This window comes from Rhipicephalus microplus, chromosome X, assembly GCF_043290135.1.
Source record: "Rhipicephalus microplus isolate Deutch F79 chromosome X, USDA_Rmic, whole genome shotgun sequence".
NCBI classification, from domain to species: domain Eukaryota; kingdom Metazoa; phylum Arthropoda; class Arachnida; order Ixodida; family Ixodidae; genus Rhipicephalus; species Rhipicephalus microplus.
In genome coordinates, this window is record NC_134710.1 from 309,445,780 (window position 1) to 309,468,699 (window position 22,920).

Genomic DNA, 22,920 nt, shown 5'->3' on the forward strand with positions numbered 1-22,920 from the left:
AGATGTTACGTGAATGACGAATCCCTTGCACCGCAAGCTATTTACAAATTACGTTCACAACAGTGGTCGCAGCGCTGATTGGTTCAGTGCAGAACCCGAGCAGAGAGAGCGAGAAAGAGAGATCTCCATCGTCTTCGTCGATCGCATACGCCCATGGTTCAAGCAGCTGTAGCAGTATGTAAAATAATAATGCAAATTGTCGTGCGTCTGCGTTCAGTCTTTTATCAATTCGTTTGCGCAGGTGTTATGAGAATCAAAACAGCAAGGTACGTCTTGTGTATGTAATTGGTTGGTGCCGTAAATTTCTACTAAAACAAGGAGGAATAATCTCTTTACGGGTAGTTATGAAGACCTCGTGATTTCACGAAGCTCAGCAGGAAGTATGGCTTAGTATTTTTCTCATGAATGTATGTTGAATTGTGACGGCGCGCCGCGAAGATGTGAGTTGCTTGAGTGTGCGTTTAACATAAAGAGTAAGGCAAAGTTCGCAGACCTCTTAAAATATGACCTTCTGGGCTGTTTTCCCGAGACCACGGCGCGGGTGACGAGTACTGGCACATCAACAGCCAGTTCCAGTGTTCGGTCACCCTTGTTTTTCTTCGCTTCGCTGGCTTGTGGTCGCTCACCGCGAACCTTCCAAGACCTGCGGGTGGGGGTGGAGAAAAGCGCCCTTCCAACTGTAGGAGGGACCCCCGGGCGCGTGGCTCGGTCAGTATACAGCAGCAGCTGTGCCTAGCTGATTGACTCTCGTGGACGACGCGTGCCACGCGTCCGGCTGGCCGTATGGCTCGTGGCTTGCATGTCCCCCTCCGTCCCGGTGCCTTGGAGACGGCGGGGGTGTTCTGCAGCCCCTCCTTAAAGAGCTCCCCGCCGCCGCCTGGCTGCTTGGCACAAGGGCCCAGCTGTCGGGGGAATGTCCGGATGGACTCTTCGTGGTCTGCCGAGCACGCGCGTCCGCTGCTGTCCAGGTGTTCGCCAGTAGTCGGTGGACGACAGACGCTGGCTCGCTCTCTCTCCACCCTCGATTTTTGCCCATTTCGGCTCTTATGCCGGTGCAGCTTTACCTTGTTGCGCATGTATAGTCCGCCCGGCGATAGAAGAAGAGGGAGGGGGTGCTATTGCGTTTTTCGTCGTTGCTTCGAGTTTGACTGGAACATTCTATGACGTTAAGGAAAACAATCGTTGCCTTGCAATGCGCTTTGTGCGCGCGCGTCAACAACTTGAGCGTTGCCATGGCAGGAGCACATGGACGGATGAGGTCGGTGACCTCACCCAACCTTGTGCGTTTGAGCTACTGCTCGCCTTGCGACAGCCTGCAGAGTAACCGTTTTGTCTTTTCTCACCGTCACGTTTTTTTAGCCTTGATCGACGCGTCTGTGGGTATTCTTGATCGTTCCCTTTTGTGAACACGCTGCTATTAGAGTAACTGTTGTTTGATGTTCTTATCCGAAGTTATGCAAATAAATTGCATCCATTGCATTCTGCTGTGTTCCGTATGTAAACGAACATTCCCTGTCAATTCGGGATGCTACATTTATATGGAACCTCCGGGACATGCTCCCGGAGGAGGCTACGACACTTTGCAGAACGGCGCAGCGGCGCTTGGGCGGCGGTCACGGTCCGGTGGCCCTTCCCTTCTGTACCCGATCTCAGCGCAACTGGCGGACGTGGCGTGCTCTGGACGAGAAATAATAAGAAAAAAAACGGGGTGTCGCTCATAAAAGGGTGCTCGATATGCTGGAAGGCGCCGTCCGCACTCTGGGCAGAATGCTTGCGACGGTCGAGCTTTCATTCGGTACCGTTGCCGCGCCAGCCGCACAGTTCCGATGCCTTACCGGAAGCCACTGGTTGCAAACCTGCCAAACTCAGTAGTTTTTTTTTTTAAGGGATGAAGACATTTGTCAGTATTCTGTACAGAATAAAGATTGAATTTACCAGACGTGACCGCCAGATGTTTTGTCAATATTGTAATGTCGACGTCTGTCAGAACCCGCCGTGGCAGCTTAGCGAGTAAGGTGTCGCCCTGCTTATCTCGAGAACGCGGGTACTATTCCAGATCACGTCGGCTCCGTTTCGGCGAGGGCAAAATACAAGAACAACCAGTTGATCAAATTGATTCCGGACCCGGGCGTTCGCACTATTCGCCTTGGATGTATTGGCTTTGCACTGCTCAAGTGAGATTAACCTTTGGTACTGCAAATAGGACGTCTGCAGCTGGACGGTAGGCAGGCTCAGTTCCATGCAACATAGGTGTCACCAGCGTTTTTGGCAGCTGAACAAGAAAGATGCTGTAGCGATGGCGTTCGTGTGCACGCCGATAGTTTCGGCTCTCTCATAGTCGTCGGCAGCAGTTGTAGTGATGGGATGGTCGGCGAAAACTCCGCCACGTCTCGGTCGGCGCTGGCGACGCTGATTCAGCCCGGGGGCGAGAAGGGGACTGTCCCCGTATTGCGTGCGCGGTCAACAAGCCGTTGTGGGCGGAGGGAGAGAAAGCGGCAAACAAAGAACGGAACGCCGCCTCACAGCCTGGGTGCTGTCCTGTGTCAGGTCTGTAGTGAACGAGGGCGAGGCGGCGGAGGAGGCACTGTCCCCCTACAGCCCGCTTTCGTCGGCGGATGTCGCTCGCCCTGTCCGGGCTGTCGCACACCCTGTTCGACAACCGGTGCACTCGTTAATGGTCATAATTGAGAGGGGAGGAAAATTGAGAATAGAGGTGGCGCGAGGGCCCTTCTTTTCAGCCTCCAGGTTGGCACTTTAACCTCGGACCTCGCTTCCTTTGTGCAATACGGTTCCAGGCTGGAAGCATCGCTGAATTGTGTGCTACTCAATTCAGTCTGTGGCCTCGGTGGTCGGAGCTAGGAGAAGCGCCAGAAGTACAGTTTTGTGCGACTGCAATAATGTGTCTGTTACATTGAATCACTCTCAATGTTACACTGGCATAACCAGGGGGTGGAAGCTGTTAATGCCTCCCCCCCCCCATCCCATATTTTTTTTTTCTGGCTATGCTTCTCCTATGTTAGTACTTCACTATTTCCGCGCTTGTGAAAAGAAACATGTTGTGGTAGTCTACCACTTCTAGCATATTAGGTTGAATATTAAAAGGTGGGGGGTAATTGACAGAGAAAAATATTTCATATTTACGTATAGGTCTGGTTTTGTTCAAAAGTCCTCGTATGCAATGCTAATATGCTCTGCTACCTCCCTGGGGGCATGCCACCTAAACTTTATTGTATCTGATTAAATTGCTGGCATGTAAAAATCTAACTTATTGCGAAGCAACAGCAGTGTCACTGTGATAAAGCTGCAGAGATCATGCATGTCTCTGTCATGTCGGTAATATAAATCGAGTAGACATTGTAAATTGATGTTCATTTTTCTTTTGCACACACTTAAACAGAAACCAGTGATGTTGGTGTACGTTTCCACATAGTTTCCACATCTACCCAAAATATTTTGCCAAATGCCATCTATACACGGTTTTAACAAAGTTTTTCTGTGTTAATGTAACTCTTTATAATTTTTTCTTGCTAACCAAGAAAGAAATGTCTCCCTGTTGATTTTTTATTTGTATTTATTTCACAGCTTATCTTAATAGTAATATGTAACTATGTCTTATTCATAAACACAATATTTTGCACCTTCAGAAACATCACACCTCACATGCATAGAGTTTTGCCAGTAGCTGTCAGAGTTGTTTGTCAGCCTTAGGTATTAGGAAATAAAACAGCTTAAATTGCCATGTAAATATTTTTTAAATCTAATAGAATGGCAAGACCTAGAAATATGTTTTGAACGGTGCACATTTTTTTTTAAGTTGCAAGAAATCTGTTCTATTTGACCCACGATCGAGGTCGGGCCATAGCTGCATGGAACAAAGTTGTCATTAGGCTATCTGCTTCTTCTTTCAGACAATTTTATGCGCTGGCTTTTTGTTTTGGTTCTCTGGCAGATGGATGTTCATCACGGTCGACGCCCAAGCCACGGCCACCACAGTCAACGGTGCGGCCAAACATTACATTCCAGACATACACATGCCCTGAGACATATGCAAAGTGGTACTGCCTCAATGGAGCCACATGCTTCTCCATCAAGATTGGAGAGTCCATCCTCTACAATTGCGAGTGAGTGCCATTGTGTGCTTGTGGGGGTTCTACAAAGGTTGTTTCTTTTCGTCATCACCAGACCTAAGTTGCCATAATTAAAGCTTGCTTTGTGTTTCAAGTATTAGTATGGCAGCAATATAATACCTGCCCTTTTTTACGTCAGAAAGTTTTTTGAAGGGCTGAGATCAGTGTTGCAGTGTGCACAAAACTGTAAGCATTCCACTACGTTATGTCAATGAAGACAAAACAAAGTGGCTGTCAAGTCAAACCAGCATACTTATATTTTTTGCCGAACAGTGAATGATAAGACTAAGTGACTTCATTCACCTATTCTCTCTTATACTTTTTCAGATGTGCAGAGGGATATATGGGGCAACGTTGTGAATTCAAGGATCTAGACGGAACATACTTGCGTGAGTATAATAAGGTACTCCTCTTGTCTTATGTGTGCAAAGAATGTTTTAGTAGCTTGACAGCCTGAACTGTGCAATATGTGAATATGCTTTTGCAAATGTTTTACTATATTGTCTTCTGCCATGCACCTTTGCATTATTTTAACAGTTTCTCTCTGTGTCCTTACTCTTCTTTTAATATTTGTGTGTAGTTTGCCTTGGATGTATTTGTTAGTACTGCTGGCTTTGAATGACAACTGAAACTGTTGGCTGATAACTTAGCCATTGATGAGCGTAGTTTCTATTGTTCATCTCTGTGGATCAGTAGCTATGGTGCTGTGCTGCTTACCTGAAGGTTACGGGTTCAGTCACGATTACGGCGGTCGCATTTCGGTGGAGGCAAAATGGTTAAGACCTGTGTGCTTGATGTCGGTGCAGGTTGAAGAACACTAGAAAGTTGAAATTTCTGGAGCCCTCCACTACGGCGTCTCTCATAATCATGTTATGGTTTTGCGATGTGAAACCCCAGATGATATTATTATTATTATTAGCATGGCTTCTTCTCTCATTCAGAAGGCAGTGAAAGAGTGCATGTGAAAAGTTGAGCCTAATGTTCTCATCATTGCTGTGCAGCCACTAGGCAGCGAGTGCTGATCGAGACAGCAAGCATTGCAGGTGGCGTCACAGTGGCAGTCATACTTGTCTTCATAGTCTGCGTCACGGTGTACTTGTATTACCGGTAAGTGAGCAGTCTTTTATTATTTTTGCAAAACTACAATAGGAGGGTTGCACGGACATCACATACAGAAACGAAAGGACCAAAAGCTACCATGTTTAAGAACACCTGGAATTATAGTCGGGCTAGCTTTGTAATGGCGAGATGTGTTTTTCGGACGCGCTACTGGCTTCACCTTAACTGCTTGCACTTTTTTTCGTGTGCAGAACAAGAAGTGGAACTTCTGATTCAAAAGCCAAAGCACAGCCACACATTAAAATATTTAGCTTGCCAGCAATAATAAAAGAGTGCGTGCAAACAAGGATGTCTGAAAAATGCTGTAGCTCTTGACTGGCGCATACCTTAAAGAAACACATTTGTGTCTGCAGTATTCACTTCATCACGGGTAAAGGTATTTTCGAGACATGAGACGTGCCCAGGTTTACTGACATGATTATGTCACTTCTCTAAAATGCTGCCTAGATATTCACAGTGATGTACAGACGAGCTTTTCCCTTAATAAGCATCTCCTGAGTTGCTAAGTTTGGCCTAACAGTGCAACATATGCGAGGGTGTCCTCCTCTTTTTAAAAAAAACCTGTAAATCGAGCCTACTGCTGGGCCACAGCCGTTATGACCGGAATACTGCCACAGCATCTGCGCGTTTTCACTGCTGTAAAAAAAGTCGAAAGAGCAAACTAAGTGCCGTCAAGCGGACACTCCATCCACAGAGGCCGGATAAGGGTGCAAAAAGGGCACTTGCCCCTCCCAAACTACACTCACACTTTGCCCACTGCACTTCAACCCTGGTTCACACTCTTCAAGACAAAATCATTTCGGCTCGCCGATGTGTCTGGCCAGACAAAGTTTTACTTCAACTATGTATGCTTTTCCTAGGCGACAAAACAAGCTTCAACGGTAACCTGAAAGAGTGTCACTAACTTCGCTTAGAACGCTTTGATAGAAGCTGCTTGTAGCTACGCTTTGTTAACATCAGCTGAAGTAGTGCTGGCCGACCATCAACTTGTAACTCTCATTTGTTGAAGTGTGATTTACAATGTAATTGTGTGTCATGACAGGTAGCAGATTGACGTTTGGTAGAGCGTACTTGCTGATATGCATATTGTAAAGGCTGATGCCAGCAATGTACCCGATCGACTCAAGCTCTTCAAAGTACAATGGTCAAAGCACATGCATTTTTTTTTTTTTTTTTTTTTTGCGATGTCGCGCAGAATAAATAGATTACCGCCGGCAAGCTCTGATGCGGCGGTAAGCTGCATGCACCACCTGACTCAGCGCGGTTGCTCGCTTTGCAAGCCAGAAATGGCATCACCTGTAACCCATGTATAGTGAGTGTAGGGCTGCCAGAGTAGTAAATGTGAAAATGAATGTCTAGAGCTCATGGGAAACACTGATGGAATAGGACAAAAGAAGCTATACCATCAGTGCAGTGTAGCATTTTGCAATTATAGTTGGTATGCCAAAGCAGTGTTTAGATGCTGTTTGTAATGTTTGCTTTGTATAATTGGGAACCATGCTTTTAAGACTAAAGCTCACCTACCAGTAGTTCAGCAGCTGAAGTGTCACACTGCCAAGCTCAAGGATTCTTGTTTGATTCCCAGCCATGCCAGCCATATTTTCAAAGTGAATTAGGAAAACCGTCATGTAGTTTAGTTACTTAAGGAACCGCAGACAGCAAAAATTGACTGCTGCCACATCCCCTTACATTTATATCGTGGTATGGACATATGTAACACTAGAGTTTAATTTTTATTTTGGTGAGAGCAAAGCACTGTTTGTGTTCTTTTCCACTGTTATAGTCTCAGCCTGCAATATATATGGTCATTTCATTTTGTCCTTTAGCAGATTCTCAGATCATTTCAGTTAGCTCAGTTGCTACATGTATGTTTGTCATCATCTGCTGTAGTTTTTTCATCAACAAATGTCAGCTTTTGTGGATAAATTTTAAAGCGTAGTACATGTGCAAGGCTGTATACTTGTGTCTACTCATTACCCATGCCATATTGTCCTCTTCCATGTCTTGTCCCATGCCATATTGCCCTCTTCTATGTCTTGTCTCCTTTGTATTCTCAAACTGCTTTTCGTGCATCATTCTACGAAACAACAACATATCTGGGGTGTATTCCTGCCACATACTAATAATCAACATTGTAATTGTTTGAGTTTTTTCTCAAAACGTGTGTCGCAACTTCCCTACCAAGAGTGCTTTGTCACACTGATAGCCACAGGAAGTGCCCAGAATTGGGCAATTAGTCAAGGAAAGCATGTAATATAGACAATTATTGTTATGTGGCAGAAAGATGCTCCCATTTCTGCTGTTACCCTGCGCTTCTGTTACGGGACTGCTAAAACTAATCTCTTTCTTATGTCTGCTCGATTTTTGCAGGCGTAGGAAAGACAAGACGTTCTTTGACGTTCCAGATGAGCCAAAGCTCTTCTTCTGTGACAGGAGGAAGGCGACTGGTCCACAGCCACAGCTTGTCCTTAGGCAGACTGTGAGTCATGGCACTAATCAGTTGAGCGTTTGGTTCAGGGAAGCCACTATTAATCAGCCCATTCATGCTGGTGGAGCACTTTCAATTGCACTTTGTACTGAGATGTTCAATAGCAGTGAACCATGTTAAGGTGCTTCTCGGCTTTTTTAGACTGCATCTCATCTCATTGTGTGCAATATATATATACATCGGAAAATTATAGATTGTGATCACACAACGGTCGTACAAACTCAAAATTCTATAAGCATGAGGACAATCCTACTCCACTTGTTTTTTGGTGAAAGGTACATGTCACTTGTACCGTTAATAGCAAGTCAATCGCCAGGCTGATTCCAAGGGATGACCTATCGGCCCTCCAAAAATGCACCACGGAAGCACATACAATTTAGTGCTGGTCTCTTTGATGCGTCTTTGAATGCGGTTGGGGTCCAAAGGTTGAGTCAGAGCTGAAAGTAAATAGCAAAACAAACTATATTCTCAGATAAGGCAGTACAAACAACATACAAACATGCACACTCGGCAGTTATCAAACGCAATACATTTAAAACATCGGAAAATTATAGATTGTGATCACACAACGGTCGTACAAACTCAAAATTATATAAGCATGAGGACAATCCTACTCCACTTGTTTTTTGGTGAAAGGTACATGTCACTTGTACCGTTAATAGCAAGTCAATCGCCAGGCTGATTCCAAGGGATGACCTATCGGCCCTCCAAAAATGCACCACGGAAGCACATACAATTTAGTGCTAGTCTCTTTGATGCGTCTTTGAATGCGGTTGGGGTCCAAAGGTTGAGTCAGAGCTGAAAGTAAATAGCAAAACAAACTATATTCTCAGATAAGGCAGTACAAACAACATACAAACATGCACTAATTATGAAATGGAAGCGCACAACGTAGAAGCAGACGGAAAGACAGGGACAAGCGCTAACTACCAACTGAAAGTTTATTCGGAAAAAATATGAAATATATACTAAAAGATGATACAGTGTCAAGGCACATACGATAACACCAAAGCATAGACCAAAAATGGCAACACCGATAGAATATCTTAGTGCGTCAGCCCTACCTTACCATCGCTTACTGTGCTTTACATTGATTAGTTAACTTCTACGGCATCTGCTAATGTTTAAAAACGCTAGCTCCTTATCGGACAAAGCGATTGATGGTTTGCTGACGCAAGCCCCGTGTTCCGCTATGTGTGCTGCTTCAATTATAAGCCTTGTGCGCTCATCTTTGTGCTTTTGGAGAACTACTGTCTTATCAAATTGTACTTCACAGCCACATCTAGTGACATGCTGGGCAAGATAACCATCATTGCCGCTACGAACATTGCACGCATGCTCACGCAACCTGTCGTTGAGGCATCTTCCAGTTTGCCCAATATAACAGGCACCGCACGAAAGTATGATCATGTAAACTACGTCACTAATGCAGTTGACAAAACGGTTCCTGTGCTTTGTTTTACACCGCTGTTCCCTGTGTCTAGCGCCACATGTCGGTCTAGCCAGCTGAGAAAGCTTGTGTGGTGCAGAGGAAACTACACGCACTCCCATGCGCTGCCCCACCTTTTTCAGGCGGTGGGTAACCTGATGCATGTAAGGGACAACAGCTACTCTTTCTCTTTCTTTTTCGTGGGTCCTGTTGTCACGTCCTACTGCACCATGTCCCTGGCCATCTTTAGCTCTCCGTTTTCTACGGATACTTTCGGCCACGGACACCAAGACCGCCTCAGGATACCCTGCTGACTTAAGCCTAGCCACCTGATTGTGGAAGCTGGCCTCCATTGAATGCATACAGGACCGGTCCAGTGCATTAGTGAAACACGTACTCACTATGCCTCTTTTTACAAGTTTGCTATGAGCCGACGTGTACGGCAGAAGCGGTTTCCCCGCGCGTGGCTGGAATTCCCAGCAGGTATGTTCAGCCCTAAACGTAAGCCTGAGATCCAAAAACCTGATTGACGAGTTTTCCGGCATTTCATGGGTCAATACAAGTGGACCAAGGTATTTCTTAAAGAGAGACAACACATTATTGGCATGAGACACAAAACCTCGAGGATCACACTTCATTATGACTAAAAAATCATCAACAAATCGAAACACTTTCTTCGCTGCAGTGCTCACTAATTCTTGATTAACGGCCCTGTCCATTTTGTGTCTCATGCCAATAATGTGTTGTCTCTCTTTAAGAAATACCTTGGTCCACTTGTATTGACCCATGAAATGCCGGAAAACTCGTCAATCAGGTTTTTGGATCTCAGGCTTACGTTTAGGGCTGAACATACCTGCTGGGAATTCCAGCCACGCGCGGGGAAACCGCTTCTGCCGTACACGTCGGCTCATAGCAAACTTGTAAAAAGAGGCATAGTGAGTACGTGTTTCACTAATGCACTGGACCGGTCCTGTATGCATTCAATGGAGGCCAGCTTCCACAATCAGGTGGCTAGGCTTAAGTCAGCAGGGTATCCTGAGGCGGTCTTGGTGTCCGTGGCCGAAAGTATCCGTAGAAAACGGAGAGCTAAAGATGGCCAGGGACATGGTGCAGTAGGACGTGACAACAGGACCCACGAAAAAGAAAGAGAAAGAGTAGCTGTTGTCCCTTACATGCATCAGGTTACCCACCGCCTGAAAAAGGTGGGGCAGCGCATGGGAGTGCGTGTAGTTTCCTCTGCACCACACAAGCTTTCTCAGCTGGCTAGACTGACATGTGGCGCTAGACACAGGGAACAGCGGTGTAAAACAAAGCACAGGAACCGTTTTGTCAACTGCATTAGTGACGTAGTTTACATGATCATACTTTCGTGCGGTGCCTGTTATATTGGGCAAACTGGAAGATGCCTCAACGACAGGTTGCGTGAGCATGCGTGCAATGTTCGTAGCGGCAATGATGGTTATCTTGCCCAGCATGTCACTAGATGTGGCTGTGAAGTACAATTTGATAAGACAGTAGTTCTCCAAAAGCACAAAGATGAGCGCACAAGGCTTATAATTGAAGCAGCACACATAGCGGAACACGGGGCTTGCGTCAGCAAACCATCAATCGCTTTGTCCGATAAGGAGCTAGCGTTTTTAAACATTAGCAGATGCCGTAGAAGTTAACTAATCAATGTAAAGCACAGTAAGCGATGGTAAGGTAGGGCTGACGCACTAAGATATTCTATCGGTGTTGCCATTTTTGGTCTATGCTTTGGTGTTATCGTATGTGCCTTGACACTGTATCATCTTTTAGTATATATTTCATATTTTTTCCGAATAAACTTTCAGTTGGTAGTTAGCGCTTGTCCCTGTCTTTCCGTCTGCTTCTACGTTGTGCGCTTCCATTTCATAATTAGTCATGTATCACCAACTCGCCCAATCAACCATTTTGACAAACATGCACACTCGGCAGTTATCAAACGCAATACATTTAAAACAATGACCACAAACAACAACTTGCCCTACTATGCAGTCTCATGCATTCACTATCCAAGAACACTTAAAGGACTAGAATGTTCATCAAAAGTATTTAGTCCAGAAAACACTCCTACTTCAGTTGACTGTTAATACGAAGTTCACGGGAATTGTGAACAAATTTGAATTCAACGAACTGCTATAAAAAACCACTTTTATTGCCTCAAACCTGACAGTTCTAAAAAAAAATAGTCTGTCATCTTTTCTTGCCGAACCTGCTTCGGGTAGTAAGTTTTCCAAGCACTACACATGTCGAAATGCTTCTTCAGCATTGTCTTCAACAAAACATAAAAACCGCAGGACAAGAGCAAGACCCGCAGCAACATAGGTAGTCCTCGGTGGTAGTTTGTTTCTATGTCGTCATCCACTCGCCAGACCCTCTGCAGAATTTTTCTCTTCTTAGTGGACCACATGTATCGACATTGCTCTCCATGGCGATGAGTTTTTCAAAACGGACATCAGTAGGAATGGTCCCAAACTGTTCCCAGTTGAAATTCAGAGTGTGTTATACTTTATGTCGTACTTTCATGCGATGTCTTGTTTGGAGGTGCCTTTGTGGTCAACTTCTTTCAAGCATTTAGACTTTCCCCGCCAGATAAAGTGTTCGGTAGGGGCCGTGAGTTGCTATTATGAAACATCACCACCACAACACTCAAAATGAGCTGTGGAAACACTTGCAGAATCAACCCATAGTGCGTTAGGAGCCTAGTTGATTTATCATGCTATGTTTGAATGGCGCAACTGGACATGAACGAAGCAGAACACGCAAACACACACATGGCACTCTCTGTATGTTTGAGCGTTCTGCTTTGCCAGCGTCCAGTCGCGTTCTAACTTCAACCAGACTTAAACCCAGTGTGCAGCTGAAGCGAAGCACTCGAAACATCACAACAAAAGACCTAGTTAGCCGATGCAATCAGTGGGAGGCCCCGGCGTTCACTAAACAAAATGGTTGCTTCATAAACTGTGGCACTGCGCGCAGTAGAGATGGCTACAGTAGCGTGGCCTGACAGCTGTTTTGGCGTTTTGGCACATAAAAAATTACCCATTTTAATGAAAAATCACGGTCCCCTTGAGGCTCTCGACTGGAAAATAACTTCCAGTCGAGAGCCTCAAATAAATTCCGGAGGCCCGTGCTTGCTTAAACCACTTTATTAGTGCCTCTTCCAGCTCCCCATGGCGGGCTCCACGAACTTGCTTTGTTGCGCCGCTGAATACCAAGTCATTCGTCTTCAAAGTACAATTTCACAATTCCCAAAACAGCACTCTCACTGCAACATGACACTCTCTAAGGAGAAAATGGGTGAAAATAAACTGCAGATGGAGATGCTACCTTGAGATTTCCGCACCAAACACTCTGACGTTATAAATGTTTGAAGGCGTCTACTAGGTCCTACGTAGCTTCTAATCAATGAAATTGAAGTGCATTGTACTCTGTGGGAGCCATAAGCTTATATAAAGTCTAAAAAAATTTCATGGAGCCAATGTCCCGAAAATACGAAGAATGCATGGTGGAATTTCTTACGTTACGAGCAAGGATAACAGCAGGAAACTTAAAAATGAAACTTCAATCTTGATTTTCACTGCTAATGATGAACTCATGACAGTGAAACTTATGACATTAGAGTTCTCAGAGTGCAGTTTATCAATCTAAAACAACTCATTGTTTCTCTTTAGCGTCCCTTTAATCAACAAAGGCTTGCACTTCTTCCACACCATGCTAGACACTCCTGTCTCGAATCGTGAACTAGGTACACTGAGGAACGTGCAGCCTCACACATTGCCTGGCCAGAGACAACCTGACGCGGCCTGCATATTCCTAAACCGTACGGCATCAATATCAGAGTGTAGAGTGGCTTCCATTGGCTGTGATATTAGTCGTATCATTCTCAGCATTGTAAACCATGCGTGCCATTGGCTGCGGTGTGAGTGACGTCGTCCATCTCGTCGCTGCCGTGGTGCAGAGCGCGCGCCCTATGTAGAACTTCCACATGGGTAGGCCAGGAATGTCTTGCAGAGCGCCGACAGTGGAAACATGAGAGAGCTCACATTTGCCGGGCCGATGGTGCAGTACAGGCTTGAGAACAGGCCCGGGAAGCCGAATGCTGGCAGCAGCTGCGTGCCAATAATCCAGTAGCCTTAGAGGCTGTGTTAAATTGCAAAAAACCACTGTGCTACAGAAACTAAGAAGCATTTCTTGAAAAACGTTTGAGGATTTTGACAGCTCAGATTCTTCTCTGTGTGAGAGAGGGGTGACAGTTTAATGCAGCAAAGAAACCGCTGGTGTTGTGTGGCGGCAGACTGCCACTTGGCGCTTCACAAGCATGCGAGAGCGTTTTTTTTGCACTCCTGAATGAGAATTTTTGCCAGTAGAACGTATCGTACGACCGCAGTTTGCTGCAATGCCGAAAGTTGCTGCCGAATAATCATATTTTTCGGGAGCATATTAAACAGGACGAATTAACACCTAGCTCTCTGGAGGAATTTTTAGGTTTCGCGATTTCGAACGTAGGAGCCAGGAAATCGAATCGAAGCGGGAACGTATAAATGAGGTTCTACTGTATTCAAATAACACAAATTAGCACGAAAAAATAGCACACAACAAAAGTCCCACATAATGAGTCCATAGTTCAGTCCATCACTCTCAGCTTGTAACATTCACGTCAGAACTCTTAATATAATTTATATTTCAATTCGATTTCTCGATACATAGTATATAACACAGGGACACAAGTACAAAAATCATCACACATTTAGTACATAACAATGTGATTCTACAAGGGTCTGCATTTGCAACACTTATACAGTCTTATCAATGACATTATTTGCATGATGTCACTGAAACAGTCACTTGAGCTCGCTTGCCATACACTTGTGACACAGCATACTTGACAACGCATCGAGGTTCAACGCTGTCAAACACATTCCCATTTAAGCTCACCATCTATTCTGTATGCCTTATTTCGCGCTTGTGCCCTTTCTTGCGATTCTCTCTCGATCTCTTCTTGTTTCTCCTCTTTTTTTTTTTTTTTTTCGGCAAGCTGTTTTGAATGGCTGTGTCGAGCGTGGCGTGTTTGCTGTCATTGACACCGTCAAGGCATCACGGCGTTTATTGGGATGTTGCCAGCTAGTGCATAAAACAGCATTGACTCTGGCCGACCGACTTCGTCGTCATTTTGCTCTTTGTTGATGGTGATCCTTTTGCTGCTGCCTCACCTACACGGCATGTTTGCTCGTCTGACACGATGACCTCATGATTGACTTTCCTTTGCACAACGGCTTTCGCTGAAGTATGGCGTCTCACCTTCAATCTTAGCTTGGGGATGCATACAAATCAAACTGTTGATTAGGCAAACTGGGCTAGTTTTGCCTGTTAGCTGCCACACACCCAACTCCTCCGCACGATAACAGTGGTGCTTCCGGTGTCACCTACTAACACTGTGATATTCTTTCCTGCAATTTTTCTTGGCAGCATTGGCATTCCTGCCGTTTCACCCATTGGACGTGTTGTCATTACAGCACCCACAATAGGAACTTCCTTCCAGCTTTCGGAGGATGATTCTTTTTAGTCTTAAGGACTCTCCTTTTTGACTTTTGACCGTGGACGAATTCATGCTACCTTGAATTGATCGGCCAGTTCCAGCATATTCTCGTGTGGCTTAACTCTCCTTTCTTTCAAGTACAGCGACAGGCTCGGGCGGCAGCTAGTGAGAAATTGCTCTCTAATAAAAAGCTCTGCAAGCTCACCGTACTTTTGTGCTGTCTCTGAAAGCTCCATCCATCTGTCAACATAACGGCCAAGTCGTTCGGAATATTGCATAGCCGTCTCACTATCGGCTGGCTTTCCCAGTCCGCAATCTGTCTCGGAAGCCTTTCACAGTGAACCTGAGTCACTTCAGCAGAGCAGCTTTCACCTTTGCATAGTTGGCAGCATCAGTTGGCGTTAGCCTACCATACATACTGAGCTCTTCGCCACTCAAGGAAGTACTAAAAGCAGTTGCCCATGCTGCTCTGGCCGATTTTGGCTCTTAGCAATCCTCTCAAACCTGTGTAAATACGCATTATGGTCATCTTTCCTCTCATTGTATACTACGAGCAGTTTGCTTGGGTTTAAATGGCCATGTCACTCATTTGGTTCCATTTCATGTTGTGCCTGGTTGAATGCTCAATAAAATCTATCTTGCCTTTTGGTGCTCTCAACTCTAGCCTAGACAGGAGTGTGACTTCGCTGATGCAAACAGAGCTGTTCAAGTTCTATCTCGTGCTGCCACTGCCTTTCTCCCTCAGCCATCTCAGCTTCACTTTCTTCCTTCAATTGCCATTCCTTCACCTCTCTCTTTTTTGATCTCTCAGTCACCAACCTCTCTCTCTCAAGCTCAGCTTCCTTTAATGCTTTAGCGCTCTCAACCGCCAACCTCTCTCGTTCAAGCTCTACTTTCAGCTGTTGTTCTTTCATCTCTCTTTCTTTTTGTTCCTTCTAAGTAATCCAATTCCATAGCTCGACCCTAGAAAAACGCATTTTTTTCTACAAGAGCAACTAACCTCTCATGCTCCATGATGCCTCTCGAATAAAAGACTGGTTGTGTGCACAAAATATCTGCCTAACTGGCTATCGAAGCACTCTCTGCACACTCATTAGTGAGAATGCCGTGAAACATGCAAAAATTGTGCCTCTAGCTTTATCAAAGACTAGAGGCACTTTCTCTCTGCTTTGGAGACACTGTGCACCGAAAGGTCCTCTTGCCGACGGCAGAATTGATGTCACGTCTTGTATAATGGAGAGGATATCGTCGGGCTGATTCCAAGGACTGACATATCGGCCCCCATAAAGCGCACCGCGAAAGTGTGGACAATGTAGTGTTGGTCCTTTTGGTGTGCCAGTGAACGTCGGTTGTGGTCCAAAGGTTGAGTCATAGCCGAGAGCGGATAACAGAACAAACTTTATTCTCAGATAAGGCAGCACAAACAACGTACAAACATGCACACTCGGTAGTTATCAAATACTACTCACAAGATATTCCGATACATTCAAAACAGTGGCCACAAACGACAACTCGCGGTACAGTGAAATCTCATGCATTAACTATCTAAGAACACTTAAAGACTAGAATGTTCATCAAAAGTATTCAGTTGAGAGTTCTTGGAACTAATCTCGAATGCTTCTTTCCCTGGAAACGCTCGCACTATATCAAGCACCGGTTGTCGTCTCGCTGCACCTGAGGTTTCCCTTCCAAGAAACTGTCTTCAATTTGCTCAGTGTTTCATTTGAGGCAGTTTTCGATGAGTTGCGGCCATTCGAGGAGGAGAGGAGTACTGCACACGGCATTTATTGCTGCTTGTTTTTTCGATGCTTTGGCTTATGTCACGTCTGATCGGCGCTCGTTATTGCCGCAGCCGTTGCAAGTCGGAGGTGTGTGCTTTCTGGAGTGTTTGTTTGTGACAGTACAACTGATTAATATGTAATATTTTGTATTAATGAAGCTTTGTACAACTTCTAACTGCCGACAAAAGAGAAAAGAGATGCAACACTGACTATCAACTTGGCTGGAATATTGTTTACTATTTCGTAAGTATAGTTTCGTTTAATTTAGCTGCTGTAGCCTTTATATGAAAGCCCAAATGTATTCAATGTTTCACACCTGGCATCCTCCGCACTTTATCATATTCACTGGCTGCGTGGAATTCTGCGCAGATTGTGTCGCCACATACTGACGTAATGTCAATATGTGGCTTCAGTGAAACAATTTTGGACACGTTTTCAACACCACTTACATGGGCCACTATCCAAATTCACGGCTTTCAATCCTGCATAGCGATGTGTATGCTGAGTGTTATATAATAATAATAATAATAATAATAATAATAATATCTGGAGTTTTACGTCTCAAAACCATGATATGATTATGAGAGACGCCGTAGTGGAGGGCTTTCGAAATTTTGACCATTTGGTATTCTTTAATGTGCCCTGACATTGCACTGTACACGGGGCCTCTACCATTATCCCCTCCATCAAAATGCGACCACCGTGGCCATAATCGAACCCGTGACCTTCGGATCAGCAGCTGAGCGCCCTAACTGCTACACTACTGTGGGGGACTAGTATGTCGAGTGTTGATTAGTGGCTTATTACAGTATGTTCTTTGTCTTTGACATTACACATCTACTTTAATTTTTGGCAAATGTGCATAGCTGTAGAATCAAAGAAAGAGGATGTTGATATTCAGTTGAAGTTGAAAGCTACAACTAAGTATCTTCTTTCAAACGTTATTTATTTCAAAGGTTTTGCTGGAAGTGAGAATAGTGAGCTACAGTGTGCAGTCCTGGCAGATTAAAATGCAACAGCTTATGTCTATGCAATGCACATTTCCATGAAGCAACTTTCTCTTTCTGAAGTCCTAAGTGTGTTTTTGACGGTGTAGTGAAACGAAGTTGAACTATTGCTGAATGTCTGTTCAATGTACCTTTGCAGGACCTCGAGCGAGGCAGAGGCGCGCACATGTGTGAAGAAAACCGGTGCTCCAGCAGCTAGGAGTGAAGTTAAGCTAGTTCCGGGCTGCTGCTTCTGGTGTCTGTAGTGCAGCACTCACTGCATTCTGCCAATGATCCATCCTGTTCAGGAAAGGGTGTGATGACCCATGCTGGACCTTCCCCTACCTAACGCCTGTCCCTTCTTCAAATCTTGGAGACAAGGACATTATTACTCTGCTACATTTATTTAAGCTTCAAAAGACGTCTGGACAGTGCATGCTGCACCAGCAGCAGAGAGAGGGATAGCGTGGTGTGTTGTTCAGCAGGGCTTTGTGGTTTTTTGTGTGTGTGTGGAACTGCAGGAACTTCCCTCGGGCTTTTTTTTTTTTTTCGCATACACGCTTGTTTTAATTAATCCCCATTGTTGTGGAGAATGACTGTCACTGCTGTGCATTCGGCAGCCTTGCCTTCCACCCCTTCGCCCGCTGCCCGCCTGCCTTGCTGCTTGCTACCATCCCGATGACCGATTGTGTCATCGTTAAGCGCTTGTTGTTGACTTCCAAAGACTCTGCTGTTTATCCTTGTTCCATCATGTATACATGGCATTTTGACAACATTCCCGGGGCTGCCACTGCTGCGGAGAAACGCCAACTTCACTGGATTTGACCGGGCGTGACATACATTGTTCTGCATCTTTTTTTTTTCCTTCCTCTCTTTCACTCCTACACCACTCACTTGTTTTCTCCCATGGGTTAACTTAGACACGTTGTTTGCTTTTCTTCTCTAAATGGCACAAGAATGTTGCCATTGGTCCCGATATCCCACCCCTTGTTTCTTCACCTTGTTTCGGTCTTTTGCTAAAAACTTTGTTGTGTTCTTTGTTTGTCATTACTTCATGCGGCTTGGGTTTGGAAGCCTTGAAGACAGCGTCGCTGTGATGCCTGTCTTTCCCAGGACACTTGCCTCTGCCGCCATTGTGTTGATGATAGTGTGGCATAGTGGATCCCACTTGGTAACTTTTTTATGGCTGTTGTGTTGATTGTGTGTGCATGTGTGTGTGTAGATAGTGTACATAATGTGCAACTCTCTCATTGGAACAAGAAAAGGCAAAAAAAAGTGCTATGTTTCCTCGTTGGCTCGTCCTCTGTTGTCTCTCCCCTTCCCCCTCTCTTTCTCTCTCTCTTTTTTTTTCTCCATTATCGCCACAATAAGCTAGCTATGTTGAGGATGGAGGGCTCTAGATCTGTTAATATTAAATGATAGCTGAATGTAGTGCATCGGCCTTTCATCTCGCAGCTATAAATTAGAAGCAGGTGTATTTATGTGGCTATGGTAGGTCTGGCAGGTCCTGCAAAATTAACACTGCCCAGTGCACTGAGTCAGAGCAGTAGGGATAACATTTGGTGCAAAAGTTTGTCACAATACAGTGCACATGCACAATATAATCTAATATCGCCTTAATAGGTAATAGGCATGCTTTATGCGCACAATATTATTTGTTGTCGGTCTGCAAGACTGACTACTTAATAATATCTTACTTGTTGGTCTGCAAAGTGTGATAGTGACCCTGTTGCATTTTTTGTCATATTTGTTACTTTTTCAGATAGCAGTAGTCGGTATATAAGTAATCGGAGATATGGTGACTTACTCTGGGACATCTACCTAGCTAACAATCAACATTCTCTGTCATCAACTTAAGCAATATTCTCTGCGAGGCTAACCTGTAAGCCATATCCATTCCTGATGAGTGTACTGGGCAGTAGCTGAGTATGCTGCAGCTGCTTTTTAGGTGCTCTCGTTAATCCAGTGAGTTGTAGATGTGTAGATACTATTTTTGGGCACTGTGGGCATCTAAAGTCTCTCTTGACTATATGTGATTAATTAATTAGCCAATGGGGCCGTATTCAGTGAGCATGTCTAGCATTAGTCGCTATTTGGACATGATGAAATTCTCTCATCTAAAAATCTCCTTCATGGTGCAGTTGAGAACAGAAACTGATTTCCGCGAAATGGTAGCCAATTATATCTGAGATGGAACGAATTCTTGACGATCCGTTCAATATTGTCTGGCAACAAGATGCTCACATTGTTGTCAGCCTTAACTAATGATGCTAAACTGCGACATAGCAAAGGTGTCCCTTTTAGGAGGTGTCATTCGGGTGCTCATGAACTTTGCTGAAATGGGGACCAGAGCCTCCTCAGTGTTTCTCAGGCCTGTTAGATGTTCCTGGTCTCTAAGCACTGAGCCCTCCCATTCTGTCAGTGGCCCCCTTGTTTTCTCTTGAGGTGTGAGGATTGTACAGCCTTATAAGTATGACCAATAGCTATAATATTATTATGGTTATGACTATTTGTGCATTGCAAGGGTCGATGCACCGTTAAGAGCGAATCTCTTGCTGCCTGTTCTCCTAGTTCCTATTATCGTTAGGCCCGTATTTTTTTTGTATTTGAGTGGTTTACCACAGCTTGTTGACGAGCTCACGAGGCAAACGCATAAGTGCTTTCTTCTTTTTTCTTTTCTCCCACATGCCTTGTTAACATGTAGACATTTCTCAAACCAGACTTGATTGACCCCGTGATGCATTATGGGACTTTTGTTTCTAATGCGAATGCTTGAACTTTGGCAATGTTGCATATACCAAGGGCTTTGAATCTCGGGTGCTTGCTTGGACTCTTCTTTGTGCAACCCAGGCACATGGGAGCTGTTGTGTTGGTTTCATTTGTTTGCTTTGCATATGGTTGTTGCGTGATGAGAAGCCGTTGTGCATTTCGAGGTTGAATTTTCATGAATGAAATCTCAAGAATGATTGGGGGGAGAGCAACCACACGGTGTGGCATGATGTGTTGCGTTACATTCTTGAGAGAGATTTCACACGGTGCTTCATATTGGCATATTTTAAGTTGTGGATTGCATAAGTGCTGCATATTACATAGAAAACATGATTCCTGTTTTGTCAAACATAGGGTTAAGCATCTACCTGTAGCAACAGTGACAAGTGTCTTTAGTGCCTTGTGCAACACATTTGACTGCTGCTTTATCTGTGTTATGTAACAGATGCTGTTGTTGGGCTGTTTTTGTAAGGCTTGCACGACCATGTTGTGCCGAGAATGCATTTAGAAATGCGATAGGAATTGATTGTTTCAAGAATGATTAGATTCTTGAGGTGCCGTATTACACTGCACTTTATATTATAGTTCAGCACTCATTTCCAAGATACATAATTACAATAGAAAGATTATTTCAAACTGTTGTAATCGGTAAAGCACAATGATGTACTGCATTGCGTAGCTTAGTATATCACAGTGAAGGTATTGCTGTACCTTTACGATAACGAACTAATTATTTGCTTGAATATTGCATAATGCTTGTTAAGAGCTTGCCAGTTTTTGTAGGCTAAAGTCAGAGTTTGCTGTAGAAGACTAAATGTTTTATAACTGTTGATCACCTTCAATTATAGAATTGGTGCTGTGAAATTCTTTGTCGAATGAGCGTTGATAGAAACTGAAAGCGCAACGTCATCTGCATACCCCATTGAGAGCCTGGATTGGCTGGTATACAAGTACACATCTCTATCTAGTCCTCCCTATTTATCAGTTGTCTGCTTTGAAAACGCATTACGTTTATATTTGGTTGCAGGATGGTTGGTGTGGTTCTCTCCTCTTTTTCAATACTGCCTCTTTGTGTGCTTTTTCAAATGTTTACGTAAATGATAGTGGCAGGTCGAACCACGATGTTCTTAGAAAGCAGTTTTGTTTAACAGGGTAGCTGCCCTGACCTCTACTTATTTGGCCATTGTGAAGTGACTTGTAATAAGTAAAATAAAAATCTATTTGAGTTGAGTCTTGGTGCCAGGAAGCACTTGGTAGCAATATTGCAGTTGTTTTGAAAATGCTTGGACCCCCAACCCCTTCCACCCCTTCCCCAATGCTTTTTGTATCGACATATTTTTTGTATTGCTACTTTTCAGGATGGATTTAAAATATATATATTTATAATCTGAGGCATAGCTTTGTCACATTACCACTGTATGTGCTGCTGACAAGTAACACTGATTGTTCTTTTGAATCCTCCTGGCTGATATGGATGGATTGGCAGATGACACCAATCCAGCTTGATATTTTTTCTACATATGCGCTCTAGTTGTTCACTGTATTTGCTCTGCTTCCAGAGTAATTGGTGTGCTGTTTTTCTATCTTAGGAAAACAAAATCAAGCTTGAATGTTTTTTATGTCATTTTTACAGGCGCATTATTGTTTTGCCATAGGGTTCTCTCTCCTTTTTTTTTTCATGCAGTGTAATGAAAGCTGGGCACAGTCTTACTTGTTGATATTTATGCATCAGGGCTACCTTACCTTCTTGCTGGAACTCCATGCTTTCCTTTATGCCATGGGCAACTTTTCTGGGCACTTGCAGACGAGACAAGTAAGAGATGGCCATACACATCATGCCTGAAAAGATATATATATTTTTTTCAGTGCTTGATTTCTTTTGAAACAGCACATTATCACAGTTACATTACAGTGGGATGCAATAATCCTCAGATTCTCGTCTGGAATAACTGTATTTTGCCACAATCTTTACTGTAATGCAAATTCTCTCTCTTGCTCTCTCTCTTTGTTTGTTCATTGGCACGATCTGCAATGCCGGCAAGACTTCTATGACATTCCTTCTAGACAATATACAGGTCTGTAAAGGACATCAGTGTAATCAGTTGTGCAGTTTTCAGGTGCACTTGGTGTGGCACTCGAGCCATGCCCTCTCTCTTAAGTGTCTCGTCTAGATCTCCTTCTCTGCTGCTTTCTCTGTAACTCGCCTCATACTGAGGGTTTAAGACCAAAGCTGATATCGCGTCGTCTAGGTGCATCGCGTCTTATTTATGAGGAAAGAGAATACAAAAGTACTTGTGAAAGAGTAATGTAGATTTGTTGCGTCGGGTGCCTCGTGGTTTGAGGTCACAAAGAAAAATAAAAAGTCACTTGTAACAAACAAGCTCATTGTCTTGCTTTCTTGTTTTCCTGACCTCAGTGTTGTATATTTCATATGTGACACATGCCAATAAGACGCACATGTACCAATGTGCAGTGTTCCGATATCCACGCAAGAACTTCGCTGTAATGTCTGTGTGCAACACGCTTCGAGGGATGCTGCTATATGGCCAAGGCTGGGCGCTGGCCTATATGAGGTCTGTTCGAAAATTATTTGACCTTTGGTGGAAGAAATAAAAACTGGCATAATTGGAGCCTTGTAAACCTAATAACCCTCAAAGGACA

General features: G+C 44.2%; 1 protein-coding gene across 3 annotated transcripts in view; it reads left to right on the plus strand.

Moving 5' to 3' along the window:
* LOC119161327 (protein spitz) overlaps window positions 1–18,150 on the plus strand; it is a 153,617-nt gene extending 135,467 nt beyond the window's left edge. For all 3 annotated transcript variants that reach the window (XM_037413738.2, XM_037413737.2, XM_037413736.2), the window contains 5 exons: window positions 3,950–4,121; window positions 4,455–4,516; window positions 5,129–5,234; window positions 7,617–7,725; window positions 17,651–18,150. In XM_037413738.2, the coding sequence (XP_037269635.1) occupies window positions 3,950–4,121; window positions 4,455–4,516; window positions 5,129–5,234; window positions 7,617–7,725; window positions 17,651–17,710 (509 nt within the window). In that variant the 3' untranslated portion in view covers window positions 17,711–18,150. The remainder of the gene's footprint in view (window positions 1–3,949; window positions 4,122–4,454; window positions 4,517–5,128; window positions 5,235–7,616; window positions 7,726–17,650) is intronic.
* The last annotated feature ends 4,770 nt before the right edge of the window (window positions 18,151–22,920 follow it).